This window comes from Topomyia yanbarensis, chromosome 2 (genome assembly GCF_030247195.1).
Source record: "Topomyia yanbarensis strain Yona2022 chromosome 2, ASM3024719v1, whole genome shotgun sequence".
Classification (NCBI taxonomy): Eukaryota; Metazoa; Arthropoda; class Insecta; order Diptera; family Culicidae; genus Topomyia; species Topomyia yanbarensis.
The window spans coordinates 24,014,805-24,042,260 of record NC_080671.1 but is presented as its reverse complement, the minus strand read 5'-3'; the positions used below and the strand labels follow the sequence as shown (position 1 = coordinate 24,042,260).

Genomic DNA, 27,456 nt, shown 5'->3' with positions numbered 1-27,456 from the left:
CGATCGCGCACCGTGATATGGAGCTGAGGTTTATGAGTTTTTGTTCGCTTTTGTTTTCACTGCTCTTCCTGTTAGTTTATGTTCCGCAGAAACTATTCAACCGCGTAGAAAGATGTGCGCGCCGTCGATCGCTGGAAAGGTTGGGCGGTCGGTCGCGATCGTGGTGGAAGTATGGCGACGTGAGATTAAACCTGATAGTTGTTTGTTTTTTTACATTTCTTATAAAAGAAATGTATAGAATTCGCTCAAACTTTCAAGATTTTTTCCGAGGCCCGGAGGGCCGAGTCTTATATACCAATCGACTCAGCTCGACGATTTGGGACAATGTCTGTCTGTGTGTGTGTGTGTGTGTGTGTGTGTGTGTGTGTGTGTGTGTGTGTGTGTGTGTGTGTCTGTGTGTGTGTGTGTATGTAACGGACAAATTCTCATTCGTGTTTCTCAGCAATGGCTGAACCGATCTTATCCAAACCAATTTTAAATGAAAGAACTAAAAAACAGTATGAACGCTATTAATTTGTTTTTGATTCTGATGTTTAGTTTCCAAGATATGAATGTTTGAATGCGTAAAAATGGCGTTTTTTGCAGTTTTTTTGAATTGTCTGCCGAAATTGACATTATAGATTAACAATTTATATGTTTTTAAACAGCTTTAACGAATACCTTTCCAACAAGCTATAGATTGTTGAAATCGGACTATTATCAAAAGAGATATTTAACATTAAATGCGGACGAAAGATTTTTATCATTTCCCATTGCCAGAAATATGACCAAAAACATGTAATCTATTATTAACGCTAAAACGGCTTATTTTAGGTCAATAGTATCTTCGGAGAATTTAATGGAGGAAATATGCCCTTTCTTTTGGTATTGTGCTTTTGCTGATTAATCCCCCTATGAGTGAGATATTTTCACAAATTTTCTTGGATGTGATTATATCGAAATGATGCCTTCAGCAAATTTGTAGCACTTACTTTTGCGAATAACTTTACTGAAGACTTCAAATATCTATTTTGAATATTTTAAAAGTTATGGCTTGTTGTTTGTGGATTACTCTTTGTCGCCTATTGTTCAATATAGAAATAATCCATTGAAATAAGCCAAACATTATTACGACAAATCGAATTTTGTATTTCATTTTTCTGTCTACAACCGCTAGAAATAATCACCGAACACTTCCAAGTTGCCTGGAAGGAACTTGATAACTTATCAGTGCAAAAATGTTCATTTGTGCGAACCTTCTGACTGCAATTTTTCTAACTAATGACCATCGGATCGATCTGAAACATATCGGAAAATGAAAAGCGAAATAAATAACTCCAAGCAACGGCGTAGCCCAGAGAAGGTTTTGGGGTTTAACACCATACAACGCCCCCCCCTCCCCACCACACCCAACAAAAAAAAATGGATTGAAGTTGAAAATTAATTGATGCTGACTGATTTAATTCAAAATTACAATAACAATTATATAATCCGTACATTGATAACCTGTTGTTGTAAACATCATGAGGACTTTTGATAAATTGTCGGAATGGGGTTCTGAAATGTAACTGATCTATTGGTCTTGATTTCACAGTTGTCTAATAGCATCAATATCAAATTCCTGCCTGAAAACATTCCAATAGAAAATTCCAGAGTTCTGTAATCAATCATAATCCTCAGATTTCTTTTCAAATTGAGATCGATTTTGTAGAGATGTACTGTAATAAGGGTATTTATTTAATAGAAAGCGAAGTTAAAATTGATTTAATGTCTATGAAACATAGAACTGCTCACCAAAACATTGCATAACTTTCAACATTTGCTTAAAATGTTCTTGCCTTTCTCATTCACTCTAAAATTCGTCAATCTAATCCCGACCCGGAGGGCCGAGTGTCATATGCCAATCGACTCAGTTCGTCAAGATCGGAAAATGTCTGTGTGTATGTATATGTCTGTATGCGTGTATGTGTATATGTGGAAAAAAAATTTGACGTCTGTTTCTCAGAGATGGCTAGACCGATTTGCACAAAGTTAGTCTCAAATGAAAGGTACAACCTTCCCATCGGCTGCTATTGAATTTTCTATTGATTGGACTTCCGGTTCCGGAGTTACGAGTTGAAGAGTGCAATCACACAGCAAATTCCCATATAAACTGATATGAAAATGTTTCAAAATCAAATTTGTATTTTGGATGCCAAATGACTTTAAAATGCATGAAACATTGAAATGCATGACAAAAATTGACTTTTTTGGACTTTGGTACATTTTTGCCTTTCTCATATAGAAAGGTTATGCAATCACTCTAAAAATCGTCAATCGGCCCGGAGAGAATATGCAGTGAGGGGTTGCTACATTAAAATTCAAACTAGTTTAAAATTTCTTAACAAGTTGAAAATTTTCGGCAGGACCCGGACCTCCCGGATCTTTCTCCATGATCCGCCGCTGGTTTCAAGCGATGTTTTAGTATCACATAGTATCTCAAGATCGTGGCTGTCGATCCATTGTACGTATGTGCAAATCGTACTGAACATGTAATATTCATTTCCACCATTGTATTGAACATAACCAGCCAAGGAATCGTAGTCTGGACAAATGAGAAAAGCACAATAGCACCACTAGGTGGATTAAAACAGGTTTTTATTTTGGGAATGCGTCGAGTTGAGATGAAAACGTAATATGATTAATAACGAGTATAACACTTTCCGAATGTAGAGAGAAATTTATGAAAAATGACGATTTCCATTCGACTCTAGCAGGTCCTGATCGATTTTGATGGGCATTTGATTTTTGTTGTATGACCAATTATATGTATAGGTCAAATGTTCAAAAACAGTAATTTAAGGTCAAGATAGCATCATTTTGAAATCGCCAATTTCGGAGGTTTAGTATCTTTAATGAGTTTTACAAACGTTAAACAGCGCATCATTTGATAAAATAATTTTGACGGTATATCGTCCAAGAAGTATTTATGGTGAATTGTCTCGGATTAATATTCAGGACAAGTCTCAACAAATTCGCTAAAGACACGAACTCTGTTACTATTTTCTGAAAAATTAATTCTGCATAATTTTATAACTTCAAAAATTACGGTTTAGGAATTATGCCGTTTGGACAGTAAGATCGATTTTCACCAAACCCCCACCAAACCGAATTTCTGGCTACGCCGCTGACTTCCAGTAAGTAAAAACAAAGTCGTTCTACACTCGTTCACCAGAAACGTCTTCGAATGCTGAATATCTATTATAATACATTAAAACCCCGATTTTATCAGCCAAATATGAACATCTGTTTGATGGGCTCTAGCAGACGAACAAGACAGAATTCGAGTAAATCCTTTCTTGAGCACGTTTTCCTTATCATGGAGATGGAAATATGTAAAGTAAAAAGTTCATCATAATCAGAAATAGTTATCAGACTACATCAAGGGATGGGAAGAATATTTTAACAGCTTCAGTTTATTATGAAGAAAAAAATTGCCCGATTTAGTCAATGTACCCATTTTGTCAGCCTAAAATACACCATGAGACTGATAAAAATGGGTCTTTATTGCATGTATTATTCACTGTGTTTCACATTAATAGGTATATTTCACTTTTGGGGATTTTTTTATTGCATCGAACTACAACAATTTTTAGGTAGTTTTCAAGGGGTTCTTCCAAAATTTGGCGAACCTATTCCAATTCGTATACCAATTAATCGGTATACGTAACTGTTTATATGTTGCAGATAGAGAAAATACTGAAATTTTCAGCTTTTTTCTACACAATATTACGAAAGCAATTTTTCCTAATAAGTTTGTGAAAATTATAAACTATTTGAAATTTTTAAATAGATTTATTTTTTATTTAACCGTGATTTTTTAATAAATAGTGACCATCGCTTCACAACGTAGTCTATTTTTCATGGCTTACGGTGAGCACGATCTCTCGAATTGCTGAACTGAAAATTATGGAATAGAAATTAATTTTTAGTATTCTTTACAGATTTAACTCGCCGCGCAGATAGCTCTGAATTAGACCCGCTGGTGCCCTAAGACGATTTCGCTAGATTTTCAGAGCACTGTGCACCCAGTGCATTAACGGACGGAAGGTTATCGAAAAGTTTTGTGAAAATGAAAATGCCAGTAATGATGATGATTTTCCCAAACGGTTCGTTTTCGAGAGGTTTTTATTTGTTCTTTGGCATTAGGATTAGCGATAATAATTCAAATCAAGGATACTACTGGGAAGTCACCTTTAGAAAAAGTCGATGTCGAAGTAAAATTTGGAACTATGCACGCATGCACTTCAGAGATAGCGTGATATCAGGAGCTGCGATTTCATTAAATTTTCTTAGTTCTCAGTCGCGTTGGAAATTTGAGTAAAGTATAAACTTCAAATCGATTAAAAAAAAATTCGATTTTTTTGGCTCAGTACAATATATAAATTCAGTTTTCCCACCACAATTTAGATATTTTATTTTATGGGCCATTTTTTCGCTTTCTCATTGATTTGGTTTGAGATTTCTAGCACTGATGTTGTCCTATGCTGATTTGAGCGATTCTCTGAGTCCTGCCACTATCCCATGTAATATGTGTTATCAAAAACATCGCGAAGCATCACGTTCTAAATGTTCTCAAACGATATAATATCCGAAGAGAGTGATAAGAGTTATAAGAAATGTCTCATCACACTGTTAGGTGGATTAAAAGCGTTTTTTCTTTATTGTTTGGTTCGAACGAAGCTTCGGATTTGACTTTGGCCTGGGCTTGGGTGACATCGTCGGCGATGACAGAGACGGATGTGGCGGTTTTGACGTGCGATTTGCTGGTAGTTGTGAGAACAGTTCTAATTTGCATATAGCTCATGGAAGCAGTACTACAAATAGCTAAGATGATTCAGAGAAATCACCTTGGTTCAGCGAAAACGAAGCACTCTATATGGTGTATGTGTTCTCAGATATTCAAAACTGCTGCGCCTGCAGGACTCTTCGCTCTGTGACGCTGAAATTTCGTTTACATATAAATTTTCCGTTTTCATCAGCGTGCAACACAGATCTCCTCACCCGTCAGGTCACGCGCGATCAGCGCCGGCGATGACGGGTTTCGCCTTGCCCAAACAACACACCTCTCTGCATTGTAATGATGTTTATTATAGTGGCTTCATGCATGCATTATTTCCTCAGTAGGTCGCCAATCCCGAGAGTAGTCACAGAGAGAATGTAGTCTTCTACTACATACTCATCCAAGTAGTCTATGCGTCAATCATTTCGACGTTGCACAACGCCAGCTTCGGGGACTCTCATTCTCCGGGTAAATGCTTTTGTTTACATCTCAAACGTGCTGCGCAGTACGATCAGCTGGGTACTCGGAGCGAGTGGCATGGCTCTCTTTTTTCGTTTTGTTACGTCGCATCACATAGGCGAGGGTGCAGTCATAGTGGATTTGAGTTGATACAACAAAGAGTCGCGAGCGTGATTTATGGCTTACGGCTGCTTTTAGGGTGGTGTTCAACATTGTTGGTCGCGACTATCACCCTCCGGAAGGCGGGTAGGGCACCGGGTGCACAACTTGATGAAATTCTGACGACATTGTCTTAGAGTTTTGGGCGGTCGCTAAAGTGCAGGTACGTTTCCAGTGAAAATACTCATCCGGAATTTTTCTGGACAGCGATTGATCGCCCAATCAGTATAATTCAAGTCTGCTATCAATGCAATGTCTTTCCATTTGGACAGCAATCTGTCTGTCAGTCGCATTTCAGACCGGAGAGCATCTATGATTTTTGGCTCCGTTCCGTTGAGAAAGATTGATACACACACAAGGTAGTGGTTTCGTTCCTGCAAGAAAATACCAAATATATTTATTTAGTGGAGGTTACGGTTTGGTTTTGGCCGTGAGCGGAATAAAACATTCTGTGTATTATTTGGTGTACTGTTATGTAATATTAATATAATTTCACTAGTGTATGAAGTACTTGCTCGCTCTTGGTCGGCTAATGATGATCCTGTGAACTTCCCCTTTCAGTATGTCACGTGCAACGAGGGTACGAAATGCAGGATGTCGCATTCGACGTGCATTTTAAATATAAGGTTTTATTGGGATTCAAATATACTTTCTAAAGTTTACCCTTTGTGTAAGCTGTAAGCACTTATCAAATGCACAGAACTTACTTACCTTATCGTTCAGGCTAAAGCCTTGTCGTCTCTTGCTGTATGCAGAAGCCGTCTCCACTCCACTCGGTCCATTGCTGCTTGTCGCCAGCCTCACAGTCTTCGAAGGGTCCGTAGGTCGTCCTCTATCTGGTCGATCCACCGTGCTCGCTGTGTCTTCTTTTTCCTGTAGGGTCGCCCTTAGGAATCATCTTCACCGGGTTGTCATCCGACACTCTTACGAAGTGTCCAGCCCACCGCAAACGTCCTATGTTTGCGGTATGCGCGATAGATGGTTCTTTTAGCAACCCATGGTTCATTCGCCTGCGCCACGTTCCGTCTTCCATCTGCACGCCACCATAGATGGTACCCAACACCTTTCGTTCGAAAACTCTAAGGGCGCGTCTTGTAGATAATCAGCTTCGTGCGGCAGCGAATTTTGTTCGACCGAAGAGTCCTCCGGAGTCCAAAGTAGGCACTATTTCCCGCCAAGATCCGTCTCCGAATTTCTCTGCTGGTATCATTGTCGGCAATTACCAGTGAGCCCAAAGGCACAGAACCAGTTAGACAAATTTCATATGTTTGATCTGACTGAGAAAACCGGGGTATTATAAAGCGTGCCGTAAACCGGGGTGACTTTGATCACTCGAAACATTTTTCGTAGATCGCTTATTAAACCAGAATAGTCTACCGAATCATTTTAATTTGAATTGATTTTTACTCTAAACTTATAAAATACTGATTTGTTATACTTTTTGAGTATATTGTTCGGTTTTTGGGTACAAAAACTACAAATTTGACTTTACCTTATTTTTAGAAAGCTTCGTAAAGTGCCTATTTTTTTTAAACAAATAAATCTCAGATTTGAGCAAGAGTAATAAATTACAAGCGAGTTTTTATTTTCCTTTAGAGTGGGATGTGCCAAATTTATTTTTAAGAGTTTGCTTATTTTAAATACAATTTTTTGTGAAACTAGTTGGCAATTATTTCAAATTATTTCAAGCTAAAATTGGCAATATTTTTTAATTTTTAATAGTCCAACGTGGTAAAATGGATGAAACTTTGTGTACATTGATAAAGCACTAAAATAAAACAATTTTAGCAGTTTTAAAGGTTTTCAGAATCTTTTATTCTAGTTGGACACAAATTATACGAATTTTGGCTACTCGAAGTTAACAGTATATTGAAATACTTTGTATAATACCAATTAACATCTATTTAACAATGAGTTTCTTTCCAGAATTAGTTTAAACAAACATTTGAATGAAAAACATTGAGATCAATAACTTTATGTGGGTGAACATGCAGGTTATCAAAGTCACCCCGGAATACGAAAGCGGACATCAATTTGATTTTTTTTTTGGAAAAATATCTGGAAGCGGAAAATTTTAGGTAAAACCATCCAATCTTGTTCTCCATACATCAGTACATGGTTTAAACATATTAAAGTTGAAAAAATGTGTGGCGTCTAAAAATATGTAATGATTACTTCGAAAAGTGATCAATGTCACCCCAGTTTACGGTACATCACTCCTTCGCCACACCGCATCCGGTTGATTTGTAAGCGAAACAAGTTCTAAATCAGATTTTCGCGCAGCTGTTCAATTTAGTTTGGAACAGATTTAACGTTGGTGATCAATGGATTCGAGTCCACGAATTGAAAAAAAATGGTCCTGGACGAAATTCTGAACATGGATCGTTCCCACCTACAATTTTCTGGATGCGCCATCCACATGGAGGCTTCGCTGTGAGTCTTGATTTCGAATTCGAAATAGAATCTCAGTCATAAATCAAAATCTGTAAAATGACTCTAGTGACATCTGAATTAATAGTCGAAATCTGATTCTAAATCGGAAGAATTCACAAACCTGCTCTGAAAACTATATATGGATTCCAAATTCACAATTTAAAAATGAAATTGGAAACTTAACCTACCCAAATCTTTACCCGGAAACATTTAAGATGATTCTAAATCTAAAAACAAACTTTGATATCAAATTTGAAATCTGAATCTGGAAACTGATTGCGGAATCTGAAACAAGAATGTGAATCTGGAATCGGAAACAAGAATCTGAATTGGGGACCTGACTCTGGAATCGGAAACTAGAATTTGAGTTTGGAATCTGAAATTGACATCTGAATCTGGAATCTGAATCTGAAGTCATAAAGAAGAATCTGAGTTTGGCATTGAACTTAAGCTCTTGATCTGGAATCCGAATCAGTAATATGAATATGGAATCTTAGTCTAGAACTCGAAACAAGAAGTTGATATTGGAATCTGAATTTGAGATTTATATCTGGCATCAGAATCTGAATCTGATTCTGGAATCCGAAAGAAGAATCTGAGTTATGAATCTGGACTTTGGATCTTAATTTCGAATCGGAATCTGAAATCTGATTCTGGAATCTTGTTCTAGAACTCTGAACAAGAATCTGAGTTTGGAATCAGAATTTGGAAACTGAAACTAAATCTGGAATCCGAAATAAAAATCAGGTTTTGAAAACGGTATTTTGGATCTGAATCTGGATCCGAAAGAAGAAACTCAGTTTTCAATCTGATTTTGGGATCCGAATTTGGATTTTGAATCTAGAACTTAAAGCAATCAGAATCAAGCAATGAAATTCGAATAAAAAATCAGAGTTTGGAATCTTCCTCTGGAATTGGGATCTGATACTTAAAACTGAAAGAAGGTTCGCAATCTGAATATGGGATCTGATTCTGGAATCCTAAAGAATCTGAGTTTGGAATCTGAATTTGGGATCTGAATCTGCAATCTGTCGGAGTCTGGAATCCGAAAGAAGAGTCTGAGTTTGGGAGCTGAATTTGGAATCTTAATCTGGAATCAGAAATCTGAATCTGGAATCTAAATATAGAACCCGAAGCAAGAATCTAAATTTGAAATCGGAATCTAGAACCCAAAACATAAATCTGAGTTTGAAATCTGAATCTGGAACTTAAAATTGGGGTCCGAATCTGAAATCTGCAAGAAGAATTTGAGTTTAGAATCTGCACTTGGGATCAGAACCGGAATCTGGAATCCGAAACAAAAATCTGTGTTTGGAAACAGAATTTGGGATCTGAATCTGGAGTCCGAAAGAAGAATCTGAGTTTTCACTCTGAGATTTGGGATCCAAATCTGGATTTTGAATCTAGAACCCAAAGTAAGAATCAGCGTTTGGAAACTGAATCTGAAATAGATATCTGAAGCTGGAATCTGAATCTAGAACCTTAATTTGGTATGTATAAAGACATGATCAGATGATGATATTTCCTTTCTATGTCATCAACAGTGCGTTAACTGTGAATATCGCTAGTTGTGACTTCGGATATAAGACTTGTGTCAATAGTACTATTCGTAAGAATGAATACACGAGGATTACCACGTGGATCTCTCATACTGTTTTGTTGAAAACAATGAAGAAGTTTTGGAAATTTGTTGAAAGTTCAAACTTTGAATGCTTATCATCTAACAGAAGGCGGGATAGATTTATAACTACGCTGGATTAATTTGTATTTCCGTCAGCCAAAGCACTATAATGTGGGACTTTTCACATTTTCGTTTCCTTCCAATATTTTCTTCAAGAAGCGTTTTTCTATGTTTTATTATGCATACGTCATTTGTCAATTTTCGCCGCAACCGCTTACCAAAACAAAACACTTCAGCCTTCTGCACGAAGCTACTCCTTGACTTAAGGACTCTTGTTTCGGCCGCCTTCTACGACATGGGAACAAGAGCCAAAAGTAAAGCAAAGCCTTGGTATCGACAGACTTCGCAGTCGATTCATATAGTACGGCACAGCTAGTGCGACGATTCTACTGATCATTAAACATTCTTCCTGGAAGGTAATGGATTGTTATCAGCTACCTAGTGAACCAGTACGGCCAGTGAGTAGGGTCAGAGAATGATTAAGAACCCTATTCTTGCTGAATATGCCCAGATAAAGTAAATTAGTAAAATCAATGTCTTTATTTTGTTTTGCGCAGTTCGCCAATAACAGCGATTCTTCAGCTGTGGTCTGCGAACTCCTAATATCTTTTCCGGAAGGATATTGAAAATTCATGATTATTTTTTGTAACATACACACACAAATAATATTTTGATAGCATACAAATCATTGTTAAACCGTAGGGGTCACCTAGTGTAATTTTGAAGAGGTCCGTGGTGCGAAAATGGTTGAGAACCACACATTTTGATCGGGATTAGCTAGATCGAATAGGAAAAAAGATTGGTGGGTGATATTTGCGACATTACCGGAGTATTGTGACAAGAGTTAGGGACGTAAATTCAAATCTAATGGTATTCAACGGAATCACATGTGAATGGAAAATTTTCAAAAATATCGTTATGATAAATATGGTCGAAAAATTAAAATTTGAAAATCTTTTCCTTCATCAACTATTTTCCTTCTTTTCAAATCTGCATCTTTATTTGAAAATATTGTCGGAATCTTATTTATGAAAAGCTGCAAATGCTTGTGACAACACTGGATACTGCATTGATGGTGGTGAAAGAAATTCGTTTCGGTTATGATAGTATTAGATTCAGAAAGGAATGAAAAGCCACGTGGGAAGAAAACATGCGAGAGAGCAATAGTAGTTGATAGGGTTAACCTTTTTGTTACCACGGGAAGAATTTCCTGTCAGCTCCCTTTCTTTGATGGTAAAATATTCACTGCTGCCAGTTAGACGGGTGCTCTGGCACCGACACGTTCGGCGTAGTAACCCTTTCTCAGCAAACGATGGACAGGAAACTGGAGACCGACGCGCACCAACCAGGATTTTTGCTTTTCCTTCAACTTTCCTCCTATACTGTTTCCAGACGAGTGTATGTTGCCAGTACGAGTGTAACAAACGAATGATGCCATACTCACATACGACCCCCGGTTTCGTGCTTGGTCCAGTTTGCGTTCGAAGCCGAATGTGCTGGCCATCAGAAGAAATCAGTTTACTTCCATCGTCAAAGAGGTGGAGCTTCGAACAAAAAGTGTTCAAGATTTGCATGTAATTAGCGTAAACCAATCAGGAATGAACTTCAGTAAGATTATTTAAAATCGGTTTTTTTCGTGTGTGTATGGTAATTTCAACCCGTCTTAAATAATAATAGTTGGCAGGCATTGTAATGCTCTCTCACTCACACGAGAAGAAGCTTATCCGATGTTCAACTTTTCCGAGATAAGATGTCGTAAAATTCTCCGTCTCCACAAATAGCGTGAGAATAATTCTTCGGATAAAATTTATTTGATTTTTTTCTTCTCACCGGAGAAGGTGATAATATTTTAATTTCGTGAAAATCAATACAAGCTTCAAAATATACAATTAATTTCAAAGAAAAGCGGCAAAGAAGTACGATAGACTAGTTTTTTTTCGTGTTTTGGAATTACGACAGCAAGGCAGCGAGCGTAAATAGGATAGCGTGATAAATTCATTCGTTCATTCTCCGGCGGTTTTATTTTTCCGGAGAAATAACACGTTATATTTATCCGGAGAAGTTGTGTGAGTGCCAATAACTTTTCGTGTGAAAATGTGAGTTTTTATTGCCGCAGTAGCAAATTATCCGGACGAATTTACTCATATGAGCGATAAACGCAATGCCTGATAGTTGGTAAAGCAAAAGATGTTCAAATTCAATTCTTTGTTGACGGTTTGATAGCGCTGATAAGGGTTAATCAGTTTTCAAAAGAAAATGTTCTATTGGTTGGAGATTTCCAATTGTCCCTCATTACTGGCACGGAGCTGTACAAACTAATTATTACAGTCAATCACCTCCTATTCCGATGTTGAAATGTAGTGTCCGACCATCCAACAAAGTTAACTTATAGAAACCAATCAAAATCACAATTCTTTCTTTTCAAGATTTACAGTTCGGTGCATAAAAGTAGCGAGAACCAATCACGAACGAGGTTCGGTCGGGTGTTTTAAAATAGATTTTTTTTTCCTTATGGATGAATCTTTGGAAATGAAAATAATTGTTGGCGAAGGATGATTTCAAATTTGATTCTTTTTAATGGTTTAATAGCGCTGATAAGGGCAAATTTGTTCGTTCAAGAAATTATCCTCCGGGTGGGAAACTTTTGTTTCAATTGGTTTTAATTACTAGGAGCTTCATAAAATAATCCACGGAGATCCTAATCCTAATAATTTCCTCTCCCGGTGTTGACATACGATATATACGATCTTCGCACATTTGACTAGACTTGCTGAAACCGACTGAAATCACAATTCACTCTATTCAAGATTTGCGGCTCGGTACAACAAATTAGTTGTGTATATGCTATCTTCCAACGATAGGATCCGGTTAGGAAACAGCGTTACAATCGACGGGGATACCTTCGAGGTAGTGGAGGATTTTGTCTATCTAGGATCCTTATTAACGGCTGACAATAACGTGAGCCGTCAAATCCGAAGACGCATCATCAGTGGAAGTCGGGCTCACTATGGGCACCAGAAGAAACTGCGGTCAAGAAAGATTCACCTCCATGCACCATGTACAAAACGTTTATAAGACCGGTGGTTCTCTACGGGCACGAGACTTGGACCATGCTCGAGGACCTGCAAGCGCTGGGAGTTTTCGAGCGACGGGTGCTAAGGACGATCTTCGGCGGTGTGCAGGAGAACGGTGTGTGGTGGCGAAGGATGGACCACGAGCTCGCTGCACTCTATGGCGCATCCAGTATCCAGAAGGTGACCAAAGCTGCAAAGATGGTGTTCGCTAATAATCCGGTTGGTACAATAATGCGAGGAGCACAGAGAGCACGATGGGCGGACCAGGTGACACGTGATTTGGCTAGTGTTCGGCGTAACCAACGTTGGAGAGCTGCAGCTAAAAATCAACTAATGTGGAGGGAAATTGTTGATTCAGTGTTATCGTGAAATTGATGTTAAACTAAATAAATGAATGAATATGCTATCTTCCACCCATCGGAAATGAAAATAATTGCCTCTGCTAGTAGTACGTAACGACACAAACTGATTCATCCACCAGCCGTGTACTGCTCATGAGTATTTCCTTCTCGGTATTGTACGGTCCTTTGAAGAGATGCTCCGTTCGCTCTAAACAGCTCAACACGAACGATAATCAAAACAAATCTGTTGCGGACATACAATTGAAACTTTTCATCATTTAAGTGTTCGGTTGGTGCACCATATTGACAGCTCTGACCTAGATGAACTGAAAATTTTTACCATTTCCGGGTAGTTTTCGAAAGATTTTTCAAGTCACATTTTTTCGTTATTATTGCATGTTATACATACTCCAAATTTTAATACTGCATTGCTGAACATGTTTTCGACAAACTGGCCTGATCCATCAAATCATTCTGTTGAGTTTAATGGAAGTTATTAGTGCTCGAATACAGACCTCGCTGTCACAGCCGATGTTTTGAAACGGTACCCCTATATTGAAAGCTTAAAAGTATTCTACATTAAAATATTGCATATTATGAAAGCATTTTCTTAAAATTGCATCAAGGTGGGAACAGTACAACTTGAGTTACAAAAATTCAATTTTGAAATCGTATCTCGTTTAAAACGTTTCACGATATCTCAAGAACCAATGAATCGATAAATCTTAAATTGAGGTGTTGTTACTAGTTATTTTAGTCTAAATTTATCGATGTTGTGCAATTTTCAAAGCTTGAGGTTTTGCTGTAAAATAGGCGCGGTCTTCCTAAATTCACTTACAATATTGAATAGGGTAAAAGCACTATAATTAGCCACTGCTTTAATTTTCGCCACCATGGTCAAACAATCGACTTTTCTAAGAAAACCAATGTAAAACCATTACAGTGAAGACCCGTTTTTATCAGCCCCTTGGCGAAATTTAAGCTGATAAAACAGGGACATTGATAAAATCGGGACATATATTTTTCTGTCTTTTTAATGAACCGAAGCTCTTAAAATATTTTTCTTTTGTCCTTAGATATAACCTCGCAACCTTTTCTGATTATTACTTACTTTAAGGGTCTGACAGTGCAAAATTTAATAAATAAATAATACTTTTATTTTTGCATTTTTCGGATCTCTAAGATAAGAAATATATGCCTAAGAAAGGATTTACTCGAATTCAACTTGGTTCGTCTGCTAGAGCCCATCAAACTACCAACTATCAATTTTCATATGAAGCTGATAAAATCGGGTCAAAAAGCTGATAAAATCGGGTGCTGATGAAATCGAGTCTCCACTGTATAATACTACCGGAATTAATATGAACACACAAGTAACAAGCTAACATAATTCAATAACAACAGTACACAAAATCAGTTAAATATCCATTGAACCGAAAATTGTTTCATCAATAGTGCTTTCGACACACAAAAAACCTGTTTAATCCACCTAGTGGTGCAATTGTGCCTTTCTCATTTATCCAAACTATTATTTAATGGAACGACTGTCACGAACCTGATAAGCAACATGTCGATACTGATACACTTGAAACAAACAAAAATATAATATTTATATCGCTTAATCAGCGTAAGTTCAATGTGGTCTTCATGTTAACTTCGTGGTGGAGAAGGGACGGGATATAATTAGTAGGAGGGAGAGGATGTGTCGGGAATCATCTCACTTATTGTAGTATACGGGGTGGATGAAGGAGATGCATGTGGGAGGTTGGTCTGAGAGGGTGGGGGGGAGGTGAGACAGGACGGGTTGAGAGGTAAGAGGTGGAGGGATAGATGGAGATTTCAACACCGAACTTCATATTATACCTTCCATTTGAGACTAGGTTAGTGAAATTTGGTTCAGTCGTCACCGAAGTAGGTTTATATCTGGAATTTGCCCGGAACCCTGGGACTTCCGGAATTATCGATAGTGGACAATACATTCCAATAATTTTAGATTGGCTATCAGTAATCTAGGCCTATGAATCGAAGTAATTTGATGTTCGTTTCAATAGATTTTAAACCTATGAGGTATTATGATTGTACAGGTTTGCATAAGAAATTCGTATGAGGCCGCAATAACCAACCTGTAAGTCCGGAACCGATAGTCAGAAATGAATGAACCTTAATAGCAATCAATGGGAGTATCATATCTTTCATTTGAAATCAAGTTTGTAGACATCGGTTAAGGGTGTGCTGGAAAATAGGTGTGACATTAGCTCGGGAACTTGGCGAGTTCCCAGGGGGCATCAAGATCCGTCATGGGTGACCAATGTGGTCAAAACTACTTTAATTTTTTGACATTAAAATGGTCTTACTCCACTTTCTGGGGCTGGGTGTCATTCTAAATTTTAAAAATCTCCTATGTAACGAATTTATGTAAGGTTTGTACGGTTATAACTTCGCAATTAGTTGATGGATTTCAATAATTTATGCACCAATCGATTCAGAAATACCTGACTCGAATGTAGTTGCTAATAAGTTTGATGTACTATATAAGAATTCTATTGAAAATCGGTTGAATTGAAATTGAAAAATTTCACGAAAAAGGGGGAAATGTGCATACACGAGGCGGCTATTCCGAGCAGAGCCGTCAATACAGAGCATTTAAGAGATCAATCAAAACAAGGAAAAGTTATAAATATATGTACTGAATTTCCTTTTTGGCTTATCATTCGATACTTGATGGTCGACGAGTAGTGTACGGACGATTCTCATAAACAAACGGCCAACAATTGCCGCTGTACTGCATGGAACAAACAGATTCTTGCGTGGTTTGGGAAATAATCATAACAATTGTGTAGCAGATTCCGTAGAGGATACGATTACCGTAAATTTTGATAGAAATGATTTTGTAAAAGCATTAATTAGCCGTACTTTGATTGGTGGTGTACTTATTAGCGCCGCCTTTTTGACGATGAACCGCAGAAACCTGAGAAAGGTAAAACGAATTATCTATAGGAAAATGTTTTCAGTTTGCATTTGATCAGCGTTGAAATCAGTTCGCTTGTCGCTGGCGACCCGCTTCGTTAGTTCCTGGAAGGAACTATCCCCTTTAGCAGCATCAAACAAAGGCGCTCTCAAAATTGCCTCCATCACTAGACGTGTACAGAAGTCGCATTATTATTAGTAAGGAAACGTCGAAATAATATTCACAACAAACGGTCCTTATTAGGACCACAAAATCGTTCTCAGAAGAATTATAAATGAAATTTCCATTTCGTGCTTTGGAAAATAACTTCCCTCTTACCGGGTTAGTTATTTTCTATAATATCCGAAAAATGCACGATAAAACCAATGAACTGACCAATTGGACGGAAGCAAGAAAATACCTACAAAAATTTGAATCAGAAAAGTGACATTGACGGAAAAATGCTTCGATCGTTTCTAAGTGTTTGGCAACTGAAGTTGCCGATTTGTTTTCCAACGTCAATTATTTGCGCGATGCTGTACAGAACAAACAGATTTTTGCGCGATTTGTTTGGAAATAATCAAAACAATTGTGTAGTAGATTCCGTAGAGGATACGATTTGTTACCTTTTGTATGTAGTCCTAAATAAGTCGATGGCATTACAGGATGTATCCACGAATAATATGGCTGGCTCACAAAAATAGTCGCATTTTTAATGTCATCGTGGTCATGTCTTGTACACAACCCTTTAATTTTTTTTCATAGAACGTTTATTTGACATGGCATTTGCAAAAGCTTTTTTACGCCGGGGTTTTGTTTTATATAACATAAAATTACTTTAATTGGTCATTAGTGATCTAGACCCGCAAATCCAAGTAATGTTGAACGTATTTGAATATGTATTACTTCATTCGGACATCATAGGGTTACCAGTTTATATGGAAATTTGCTGTGTGACCACACTCTTCAACCCGTAACTCCGGAACCGGAAGTGCGATCAACTAAAAATTCAATAGCGTCTTATGGGAGCGTTATACCGTTAATTTGAAACTGAGTTTGTGCAAATCGGTTCAGCCATCTCTGAGAAAATTGAGTGACTTTATTTTGACACACACATACATACACACATACATATACACACAGACATTTTGCTATCTCGACGAACTGAATCGAATGAGATATGACACTCGGCCTTCCGAGCCTCGGTTGAAAAATCGATTTTTGGAGTGATTGCATAGCCTTTCTTTATATGAGAGAGGTAAAAATGTAAATTTTTCTATGTTGTCGGCCTCCATGAACTTCATGAAAACTAAATTTTAAGTCTTCAGAGAATTTCTCTAAACTTTAAGAAATTTTTACAAATTCTAGAAGTGCGGGAGAAGATCCATTTTACGAAAATCCTACATTTAGGAAAATGATTCTAAATTCAGAGATTTTATACGAAACTCATGGAACTCCTATAATATTCAGTCTTGCTATTTCCTACAAATAGAAAGGAACTGTATTACTGAATTGCAAATTGAGTAACAAATTGAGTAATTCGCTATCAACATCGAAATAAATGATTGTCGAATTTTCCCACAACCACCGATTCTACCCTAAACAGGTTTCGCACTTTTGCTGGCAATGTGGCTATGTAAACAAACCATTCGGATCTCCCTCTCTCTCTGTCGCTCTAATCCCACATCGGCGCCGTCCAATCACTCATTCTCTCGCGCTTGCAGAAAACACATCTGCGGCAGCACACAGCGCGCGAGATCAAGTGGATCGGCTTGTCGGTTTGTCTGACTGTGGTGAGCACTCACCTTCGCGTCGATGTGCGCGTTGCATCCCACCCATCGACTCACGCTACTGGTAGTACGGCGTGACGGTTGCTATGCTACATCGCAGCAGCTGGCGACCGACACGAACTGGGTTCCCGTTTGAATGCACATACATACACCGTGCGACTGCGAGTAAAATTTCTACCACCGCGTGACAACAACTGGTGCCTTAGCCGCGCGCACCGTAGCGATTGGGGGGTTCGTCATTGTTCATTACGCCTATGAAATATTAGTTGTGCTGCGTTTTGTTTCAAACGAGGATCGACGTCGTGCGCGTTCCGGTTGTGTGGCTTGGCGCGCGGTTCCCGGTCACAGTGCAAGACTTGACGGAACGTTTTTTTTTGTTAGTTGTGCAGTTACTGTTGTTGTTGTTGTTTTTCTTGTTTGATACTGCACTTTAAACTTTGCGACGAAGACTCGGCGGTTTTTTTTGCTTCATTCTTTCTCGTTTGTACTCCGCGACAGGGCGAGCAAAAATTATGAATCAAACGTCGTGTTTTGGAGAACTTCAGCACTACAAGCTGGAGTACGCCGCCGACGATGCCAGTTGTATTCTATCGTCGATTCCGTTGCCGTCCGCATCACCTGTCTTGCCCAAGTGAGTGCGCTGATGTTGCCGGGCAGGGTTGATTTCCAGGGAATTGATCGCGTAAATCTTGGCCGAGTGAGCTCTGGTCGTTGAATGGTGGTTGATCGCGACCGATCGTGTTCGTGATCATGATCATGTGTGGGGACCGTCAATTAGTGTGTTGTGATGTGTGCTAGTTCCCGACCCGCAGTTCTCAAAGTGTCGAAGGGAGGGAAATCTTGGTGTGGTAGTGTTCGCATAGTTGTTCGATAACAAAGTGTTTAGCACCCCTGTCAAGCGTGGGGCGCGACGAGGTTGAAGCCGGTGCGAAGTGATTGGTCACGACATTTCCACTGCCGATTCGGTGTGCCGTTGGTGATAAACGTTGTGAAATATACGTCTCTTCCATCGGTCGCCCAGAAGGTGAACTTGGCGGGGTGAATATGAAGAATTATCCGAGAAATGAAAAATAGTCGAATGCTGTCGTATCTGGTTATAAAAGCAGCAAACACAGGAATGAATTATATCGAAACTGCGCGTGTACAAGGAAAAGTCGTTTACAAGAACACTGATCGAAGAGAGAAAAGATCGGGAAATGGTTCCACTTTGAAAAGACTGGCGTCTGCTGGCGACTGGCTGTGTGGGGAGTTCAGCAACGGGCGGTCCTCGGGAAGAAAATTTACTGTGATGGACTCAGTGAACCCGTCGCCAGCAGACAGAGGCAAGCTATTGCCGCAGATGTCGTCATCGTTATATCCGCAATCGGTCGCGGCGGATCAACCGCAATGGAACCAGCAGCAGCGGACATTTTCGAGCATCGTTTCTTCGATTGGTGTCGTTGTTTTCCATCGATTTCCCACTTGAGAATATATACGCACCGAACGCAAAGTGAAATGGATGGACGGAAGCTTAATGGATCTCCGCTAGTAATTCCAGTGGCGAACTTTCCTTCCCACGGATGCGCGGTGGAGGAGCAGTCAATGTAAAGTCAAAATCCTTCATGTTTCTCTCTGTGTCTCACACTTTAAACACGCACACACACAAATGCTTTCCCGGAAACTATTGTGGCTAATCCAGCAGCGAAAACACTTTTCTGCCATCATCAGTAAACAAACAAACAAACAAGCAGCAACATTGAGATTCGTGAATCTTGTTGTATAACCCTTGTCTCTAATTTGTCATCTTTAACGTCGTTAGCCATTCACACACCACATGCCAGCGCTGACCCCTTTTGGTGATGTCCTTGCCTTTTTGTGCGGTTCTCAAGCTACGACGGTGGGTGGGTGGTGCACATGAGGCAGTGCGAACAAAACGCGTAACAGACTAATTTGTTTTCCACTTCAATGTCGAACGTCAGACTGGCCCACGGAACCGTTTTTTTGCCCACTTGTGTCCTAAGAGTTTTTTTCTTTCTCCCGTCAAGATGATTGAGATTTCTAATGACTGCTGCTTTCTTCGGCTTTCGTCATGAGAGTGCGTACGTTTGATGCAGGGAATATCGGTTGTCTGGGCTGGGCTAGAGATATCATGAGATGGGATGAGAAAATGGGTTCCCGCGTTTTTCCCGCCTTTTCAATCCGCTGTGCACCAGGCAGCACCGGTGTCGACGATTGTGACGCGACTTCTGAATGATGCCAATTCATCATTTTTGGAACCGTTCTTGCTCTTGGCAGTTTTCTACTACTGACTATGTTCTGGTCGGAATGAGCAACGGGAAAGGAACAGCATCAGCAGCATCAACAATAACAACAGATACACATTTTGGAGTGGGGTGAGAGGTTAAGTGGGAGCACCAGAAAGATTTGTCGTCATTCTGTAACAGAATGGTAGAGTATGGTTTCAATCGCATACTTTATGTGACCTGCTTCCGAGTACACACTTGAAGAGTGATAAATGTGAAAGTTTAGAGAGGTATTGATTCAGGAAGAATGTTAACAGTGAGATTTGAGCCAAAAAAAGTCTCAGATTGTGAAACAGAGTAAACTGGATCGAAGTGGGCACCGTTTTTTTTCCACGGCCTTAAAGGAGACAAAGATCTGTAATCTTTAAGACTTCACGTTATCGTGAAAAGTCTTACTGACTTCAGAATTTAAATTTCACAAAATTTCTTCGAACTTAAAGGAAACTACTACAAGCTTCAGAGAAATTCTATGAAACTCCGTTTTTCTACAAACCCCACTTTAAAAAAAATATCCCAACAAACTTAGGAAGTTAGCAGAAGTGAAGTTCTGCAATATTTAGCGACGAAATGTCCTACAGATGTTAAATAGTCTCCAATATTTTTTTTTGAAAGTTTGTAAACTTCTAAAACGATTTTCGGCCTTCAGCTATTTTGCAAGGAAACGTCTCTTTCTAGAGCCTCCAAAAATAGTAATCTTTTGGTGACTTATGGTTGTGAAAATTAGGTTTCGGAGCTGGATCGTAAAGCAATATAGTACAGACAAAATGAGGTCCCGAAAAATGTGATTAAATCACACGAATATTTCATTATGAATGACGAAACGTGTATCAAATTGGATTTCAAACAGCTTCCGGGACAGAAGTTTTGTATTGCCAGGTTCCTAAAAAAAATATAAATTTATTTTTGCGGATAACTTTGCTGGTAAGTTAGTGATCTGGCAGGCAATCTGCAGCTGTGGTCGAAAGACTTCAATTTTCTTGGCCACCTACCAGAGTTTGAAATTGGCGCTCGTTTTCACGATAAGTAGTTAATAGTATATGGTTAAGATTTCTTTCCATCGAATAAGTTTCTAAGGATGGAACAAAGTTAATAAAATTTTATGATGCTAAAATAATTGAATCAAATCATTCATCGTTATTGATTCTGTTGCTATTGCTATTCATCCAGTGCACTCCTTCTTCAGTCACGGTTTTGCTTTGCTGATTTCACTAATTCGCCCGACTAATGTCACTGGAGACTGTGCTTTGCATCTTTAATGTCTGTTTCATTATCGCCCAATACTTCGCTATTGAACGGAGCTGGGGTCAAAATGGTGCATTCTGTCCCTTTGGGATGATCTGGACTCCATTGTCGTATCAGGGTCCTTGTATTGGTACCTGGCTAAATCTGTCGTTACGAACCATCATGTTGCTCAATGAAGGGTAACATTCGTTTGTTGAGGAACATTCTTTTCTTTCGAATTCATAGTATCATCTGTCACGAAAACGCTGGTTTTCTTGCCGTAGCAACAGATCCCTTGCTAAATCATAATTTTTTCGCGAACTTATCTATTCTATTCTATTCTATTCTATTCTATTCTATTCTATTCTATTCTATTCTATTCTATTCTATTCTATTCTGTTCTATTCTATTCTATTCTATTCTATTCTATTCTATTCTATTCTATATTCTATTTTATATTATATTTTATATTCTATTCTATATTCTATTCTATATTCTTTTCTATATTCTATTCTATTCTCTTCTATACTATTCTATTCTATTCTAACCCTTACACAGCCTGTATTGAAAAGCATCCTGGAAAATACTGCAGTTATTCTGTTATGTTTTTTGTCAATATTAATATTCAAAGCATATTTTCGTATGTTGCAAATATTAATCCTTTCATGCCCAACTTTTTTCTTGTGCATACAGAGGTCCAAAACTATTTTTCCTTGAAATCAGAGTGCTCAAAAAATATGAAAAACCTTTTTCCATAAAAATAGGTGCTTCCATCGCAGTGCTAGAAGCTGCGCAAGTTTCACCTTCCAATGATTGATACAGTTTTCCTAGAATTTTTACAATAGTCCAATTATGTGGAAAATGTAGTCGAAGGCGGTCTAAATTGATAGGTTTTATCAGTTTTCAATAATGTTGCAAAATAACGAAGATATAGGGTAAGGTGGGGCAAATCCGACCGTTGGGTAAACCCGACCCCCCTCTGTTACCAAAAATCAGAAGCACTACGCGAACTAATATCAATGTTGTCGTGTAGAGCATCAAAAATAGTCATAATGGTGGTATGAGAGCATTTTATTAGTCTACATTGAGATGCTCATACAACAAAAAGTGTGTTTTTACAACTTTAGATTTGACTTTTGTGAATCATTGACTACAGGATATTTCTGATTGTCAAAGTGATTGCATAATAAATGTAAGTGGATTTAAAATCTTTGATTTAAGTCCTACAAAGTGCATAGATGAATTTAGTTCAACCTTTTTCATATAATTTTAAATTGCATCGTAATGAAAAATGACGCGGTGGGGCAAATCCGACCGCTTTTTGCTAAGAAAATTTTTATTTATCAAATTTAAATATATTTTTATTGCTATTATTTATTATTTTTATGCAAAATGGTTCATAATTACAAACGAAAGACACAAAAACGTGATGATTATAGTATTCGTCGAGCAATTGCTCCGATGCAAATGGGACTATCATTACGTGCTACTGCTCGTGATTTTAGCATTCCAAGATTGATATTGAGCTCCATTTTCTTCATGTTACAATTCAATAACACAACATTCATTGATTTATCATTGAAAAACCATAAAATTTGAGTAATATCTGCACTAAATCAACCAAAAACATAGGGGGTCGGGTTTACCCCACCATTTTTGAAAACAGCAAAAACGAACATTTTTGTAAAACGCTTGTATCTCAAGATATTCCGAAGATCCAAATAAAATACTATATACAAAAAGTTGCGCAGGAGTCTAACCTTTAATTTGGTATATAAAACGACTTGATCCGATGTAAAATGAGCATTTTACAGCCAAAACCATTTACTAGGTCGGATTTGCCCCACCTTACCCTATCAAAATTTCATTTTTAGTCGTCAACGTAAACTATCCCTGGCAGCACTGCTCCATCGGAATCCAATCATGCTAATTGTAATAACTTCAGTTTTAGAGCTAATACTTGTAACTTTTAGTGCTCAAATTAAAAGTAAAAGTCACATTAATTAGCCTTACTTATTTTTTGGAGCAATTATTGCCTAAACCAAAAGTTATAGCTGCTTAAAAACGTTGTTGTCCACAAACAACATGGGCATGAATGGGTTAAAACGGCCTACTGTGCAGAGTTCTGTTTGAAGATAATTTTTTCGCGAACTTATCCTCGAAAAATTTGAGCCACGGAATTTATTTGAAATCGTCAATCAAAACATATCCCTCGAGTTTCATCAGCGCCCGGTCGAACAGCTTTCGGACCTGGATTCTAACCACTTTTTGTTGCTTTAAGCCTTATTAATAATATTTGTAACTTTCTCGAAGATGTTGCAGAGTACATCGATTAGCAATTTTATATCCGAATGATCTTCAACCGCAATTGATGATCTACGTTTCCATTTCGGGGCTTGGTTTGCTTTTAATTGCTACATAGGGTGATGAGCCTATTTTCACCATACTAAGCAAGGTGCCTCACTAATTTGGTAATTTCTTGCCTTACAATCAATGGAATGCGTAAAAATTGACATGAACTGCTTTGCTTCGTTGATAAGAACCAATATAATAACACAAATGCGTTGAAAACAGTAAAATTCTCGTGTTTGAGCACAATGAAAACTCGAATCGAGTGCCCCTATTGTTGCGCTACCATTTGACTCAATGCGTTGAACAAAGATGGCAGACACTGCTCTAACCAACGGCTTCAAATGGGTAGGGTGATGATAGAAACATGGTGCAAATAGGCTCATCACCCTACATACTTTAAAAAAAAAATCTCAAAACTACATTAAGATCGGAGCACAACAACGAGAGTTACAGCTGCTCACAACCACGTAGGTAGATTGGCAAAATTGAATATGTGTTCCAACTGTATGGATTCCTGCGCAATCGTAGCAGCTGTAGCCAACTGAGTTTACAAGAACCACGCATTTATTAGAATGCAATCATTACTAGTAACTTTTTGGGAATCTGATCCAAGTTCATATTGTTTCCTCCTATCTGCTTACTTTACACCATAGAAGCAGATACATGAGGAAAAGTCAATCCGGCGCTAGCTCTCAACATGATTGCCCGGATTACTTAGTCATACTGGTAATGGTTAAATTTAATTTTTTATTCAGTCACTTGAGACATTTCGACAGCTTGCTTAGAATTACATATGCATTGCACCCAAACCAACGCTATGTACACCGCTCGATAAGGTTACACACTTTTGCCCCAAGGAAGCCACTTGGGTCCGTTGAAATTTCTGCTGTATGTACATCTAGTGCTGAAGACTGCCCTTCGCATCGCAGTTTGGAGTCCAAGAACGGGGTTGTAGAATTGAGTCCGTGCAATGTCGCATTTTATATTTTACGCTCCGTGTATTGCTATGGAGAGACTCCTAGCTATGAAAATCGGTGTCAGGTGATTCATCTGTATTTTTGCAAGCAACAACAGCATTGTTTATTGTCGATACTCTCCAAGGTTATAGTAAGTTTTGTGTACCCTATATACAAAGTAGTTTTAGGGGGTTAGAGAGATCGGCGGACCCGACCCTAACCTATTTTTGTAAGTTTACCCGAGCCCGATACGAACCTAAATTTTAAATAAATACAAAACCCGAACCCGATCCGTACCCGGGTATGCGAAAGAAATCCTTGCGTGAGCCCGACTCGTACCTGACTAGATTTTCAATAAAGAAATTCTATCGTATTTAACCCGAAATAGTAGAAGAGATCGGGGTTGGTTGGTTGTGTTTTCATTTTTGATCTCTTTTACTCTTGGTTTGCAATACTACATATACACTTTTAAAAAATCTCAAAAGTACAGCTCTTCACAACCTCTAAATCAGTCTTAGTCGGAAATTGGGAAAAATTTAATATTTGTTTCAAGTGTACGGATTCCTGCACAACCAAAACAGCTGTAGTCAACCAAGTTCACAAGAACCATGCATTCATTAAAAAGAATGCAACCATTATTAGTAATTTTTGAGGAATCTGATTCAAGGTTTTCATATTATTTTGTCATGTCGGCTTACTTTTCAATATAGTTGGCCTCTTTTTACAAATTTCGGAATTACAGGAGGGAAATTTTTTAACTTTACTAACTCTTATTGTACTGAACGTAATTACATTATATTTGCACTGAACAGTTGGAAAAATGTTCACTAATTTTATATTAAATCTAATGAATAACGCAAAATGACGCGAAAGACCTGAAATTTGATAGTGTATTTCGGGCAGAGCCGTCAATATGGTGCATCTAAGCGACCTAATTGAATATTGCGAAACTAAGTTCCGCATGTATTTTTGTGCTTCAATCATCGTTCGCTAATCGAATGAGAAGTATGTGGATATGCAGTCAAACGGTGCAGTAAGTTGAATACAATTAGAATTTTTGTCGCCCATATATTGTTGCGCACATTATTTTTTAGAACGAATGTGATTATTATTCTCAACAGTGACAGCAAAATTCATTCAAATTGCATTCGCTTCATAGGTTATGGAAATGTGGCACATACTTATTAAAACACAGAACTTGGTTAAATGCGGTACTAGTTAGCTAATTAAATCATCTGACCCACAGTATTCGAAAACTAATTAATTATATCGCAATTATTGCATTGTAGCAATGTGCTTTTTTCAAAATGGTTTTTGGACAAGAAAAGCTCCTACTTGTGGCATTGATAAATTAATGATTAATTTATCTACTCGCAAAAAAATCCTAAAATCACGAATTCATTTGCCATAAATTCTGGAACAATCACGTTTTTACATTACGAAAACAGGATCGTGAACAAAAACATGTGTTTTGCAACTTTTCTTCCTTAATGCTATAATGGTTCTATTCATGGAAATATTCGGTTTTTTTTGTGAACTTTAGTCACGGTTTCCGGTGTCATTACAAATTCGTCTTTCTATCCTTAAACTAGTTCACAATTTGAGACACAATATTCACGAACCAAATGTTGAACCATGATTTTGTCCATAGCTTCAGAAACTTGCAATCCGACTACACGACATGAACTGATTCATGATTCATTTCATCTTGACCATGATCTGGTTTTTGTAGTCGTGAATTAGTTCACAAAATGTGGTATGGGTATTTTTGTAACGGGATTGACGAGCAGACGCCATGCATCGAAATTTGAGGCCATTTTAAAACCAAGATGGCGATTTCCGGTTTAGTGAAATTCTCTAAAACCCTATCAATATGGGTATTTTTGTAACGGGCTTAACGAGTAGACGCCAAATATCGATGTATGAGGCCATTTTCAATACCAAGATGGCGAATTCCGGTCTAAAGGAATTTTATATAATCGAATCAGTATGCATATTTTCAGAACGGGCCAAATGAGCGCATGATAGAGATCAATGTCGGAGGCCATTTTGAAATACAAAATGGCGACTACTGGCTTGGAGATATTATGTACAACTCAGACAACATGAAGTGTCTTGGGACTGCCTTCATAAATGTGCAGCTGTCAGAGGTCTGATGTCATTTTAACACCCAAAATGGTACACTGATTATTTAGTATAAATATCCCTTGAGAGGGTCTTCTTGTGTAAAACAAAAATATACCTTTATTTTTGCATATTTTGCATTTATAAGATAAGAAAAATGTGCTCATGAATGGATTTACTCGAATTTGAGTTGATTCACCTGCTGGAGCCCATCGAACGGATTTTCATGCGAGGCTGATAAAATCGAGTTAACGGTTGACAAAGTCGGGGGTAGACAAAATCGAGTGCAGATAAAATCGGGTCTTCGCTGGATTATTAAAGCTAATAAGATGTCCCCTAAACTAGAAATCACTATCTTGGATTAAAATATGACTTCCAGAATTGACATCCGGTATCTATTCATTAACGGTGTTCCAAAAATTCTCACCTTGTGGTTATAGAAAATTTTACTAAACCGATGTTGCCATCTTAGGTACCATAATGGCCTCAGACATCGATATTTGACGCCTACTCATCAACCCCGTTCCAAAAATACCCAAATTTATTGAATTTTAGAAAATTCCACCAAACAGGAAGTCGCCATTAATTTTCAAAATGGCGTCAGACATATGGTGTCTTCAGCAATTTCTTTTGTAGTAACATTTGTTAACAAATTTGCTGAAGACACAAAGTCTCTATCTTAATTAGTTCGGAGAATAAATTTCGTATATCACTTATAGGTGAATTAATCACTGAACGGTATTGTACTCCTGTGGATGCGCAATCATAAGAACAACTTCTCCGAAGAAACTATACTTCTAAAAACAACGGTTTAGACGCTATTAATTTTGATCACG

The 27,456-nt window shown here is 38.1% G+C and overlaps 2 protein-coding genes across 4 annotated transcripts in view; both read left to right on the top strand.

Annotated features, from left to right (window-relative positions):
* LOC131678416 (CUGBP Elav-like family member 2) overlaps positions 1–27,456 on the top strand; it is a 1,026,317-nt gene that overhangs the window by 678,206 nt on the left and 320,655 nt on the right. The window lies entirely within an intron of this gene.
* Positions 17,979–27,456, top strand: part of LOC131678417 (uncharacterized) — a 139,100-nt gene continuing 129,622 nt past the window's right edge. Inside the window, exon 1 of the mRNA XM_058958567.1 lies at positions 17,979–18,316. Within this exon, the coding sequence (XP_058814550.1) occupies positions 18,198–18,316 (119 nt within the window). The 5' untranslated portion in view covers positions 17,979–18,197. The remainder of the gene's footprint in view (positions 18,317–27,456) is intronic.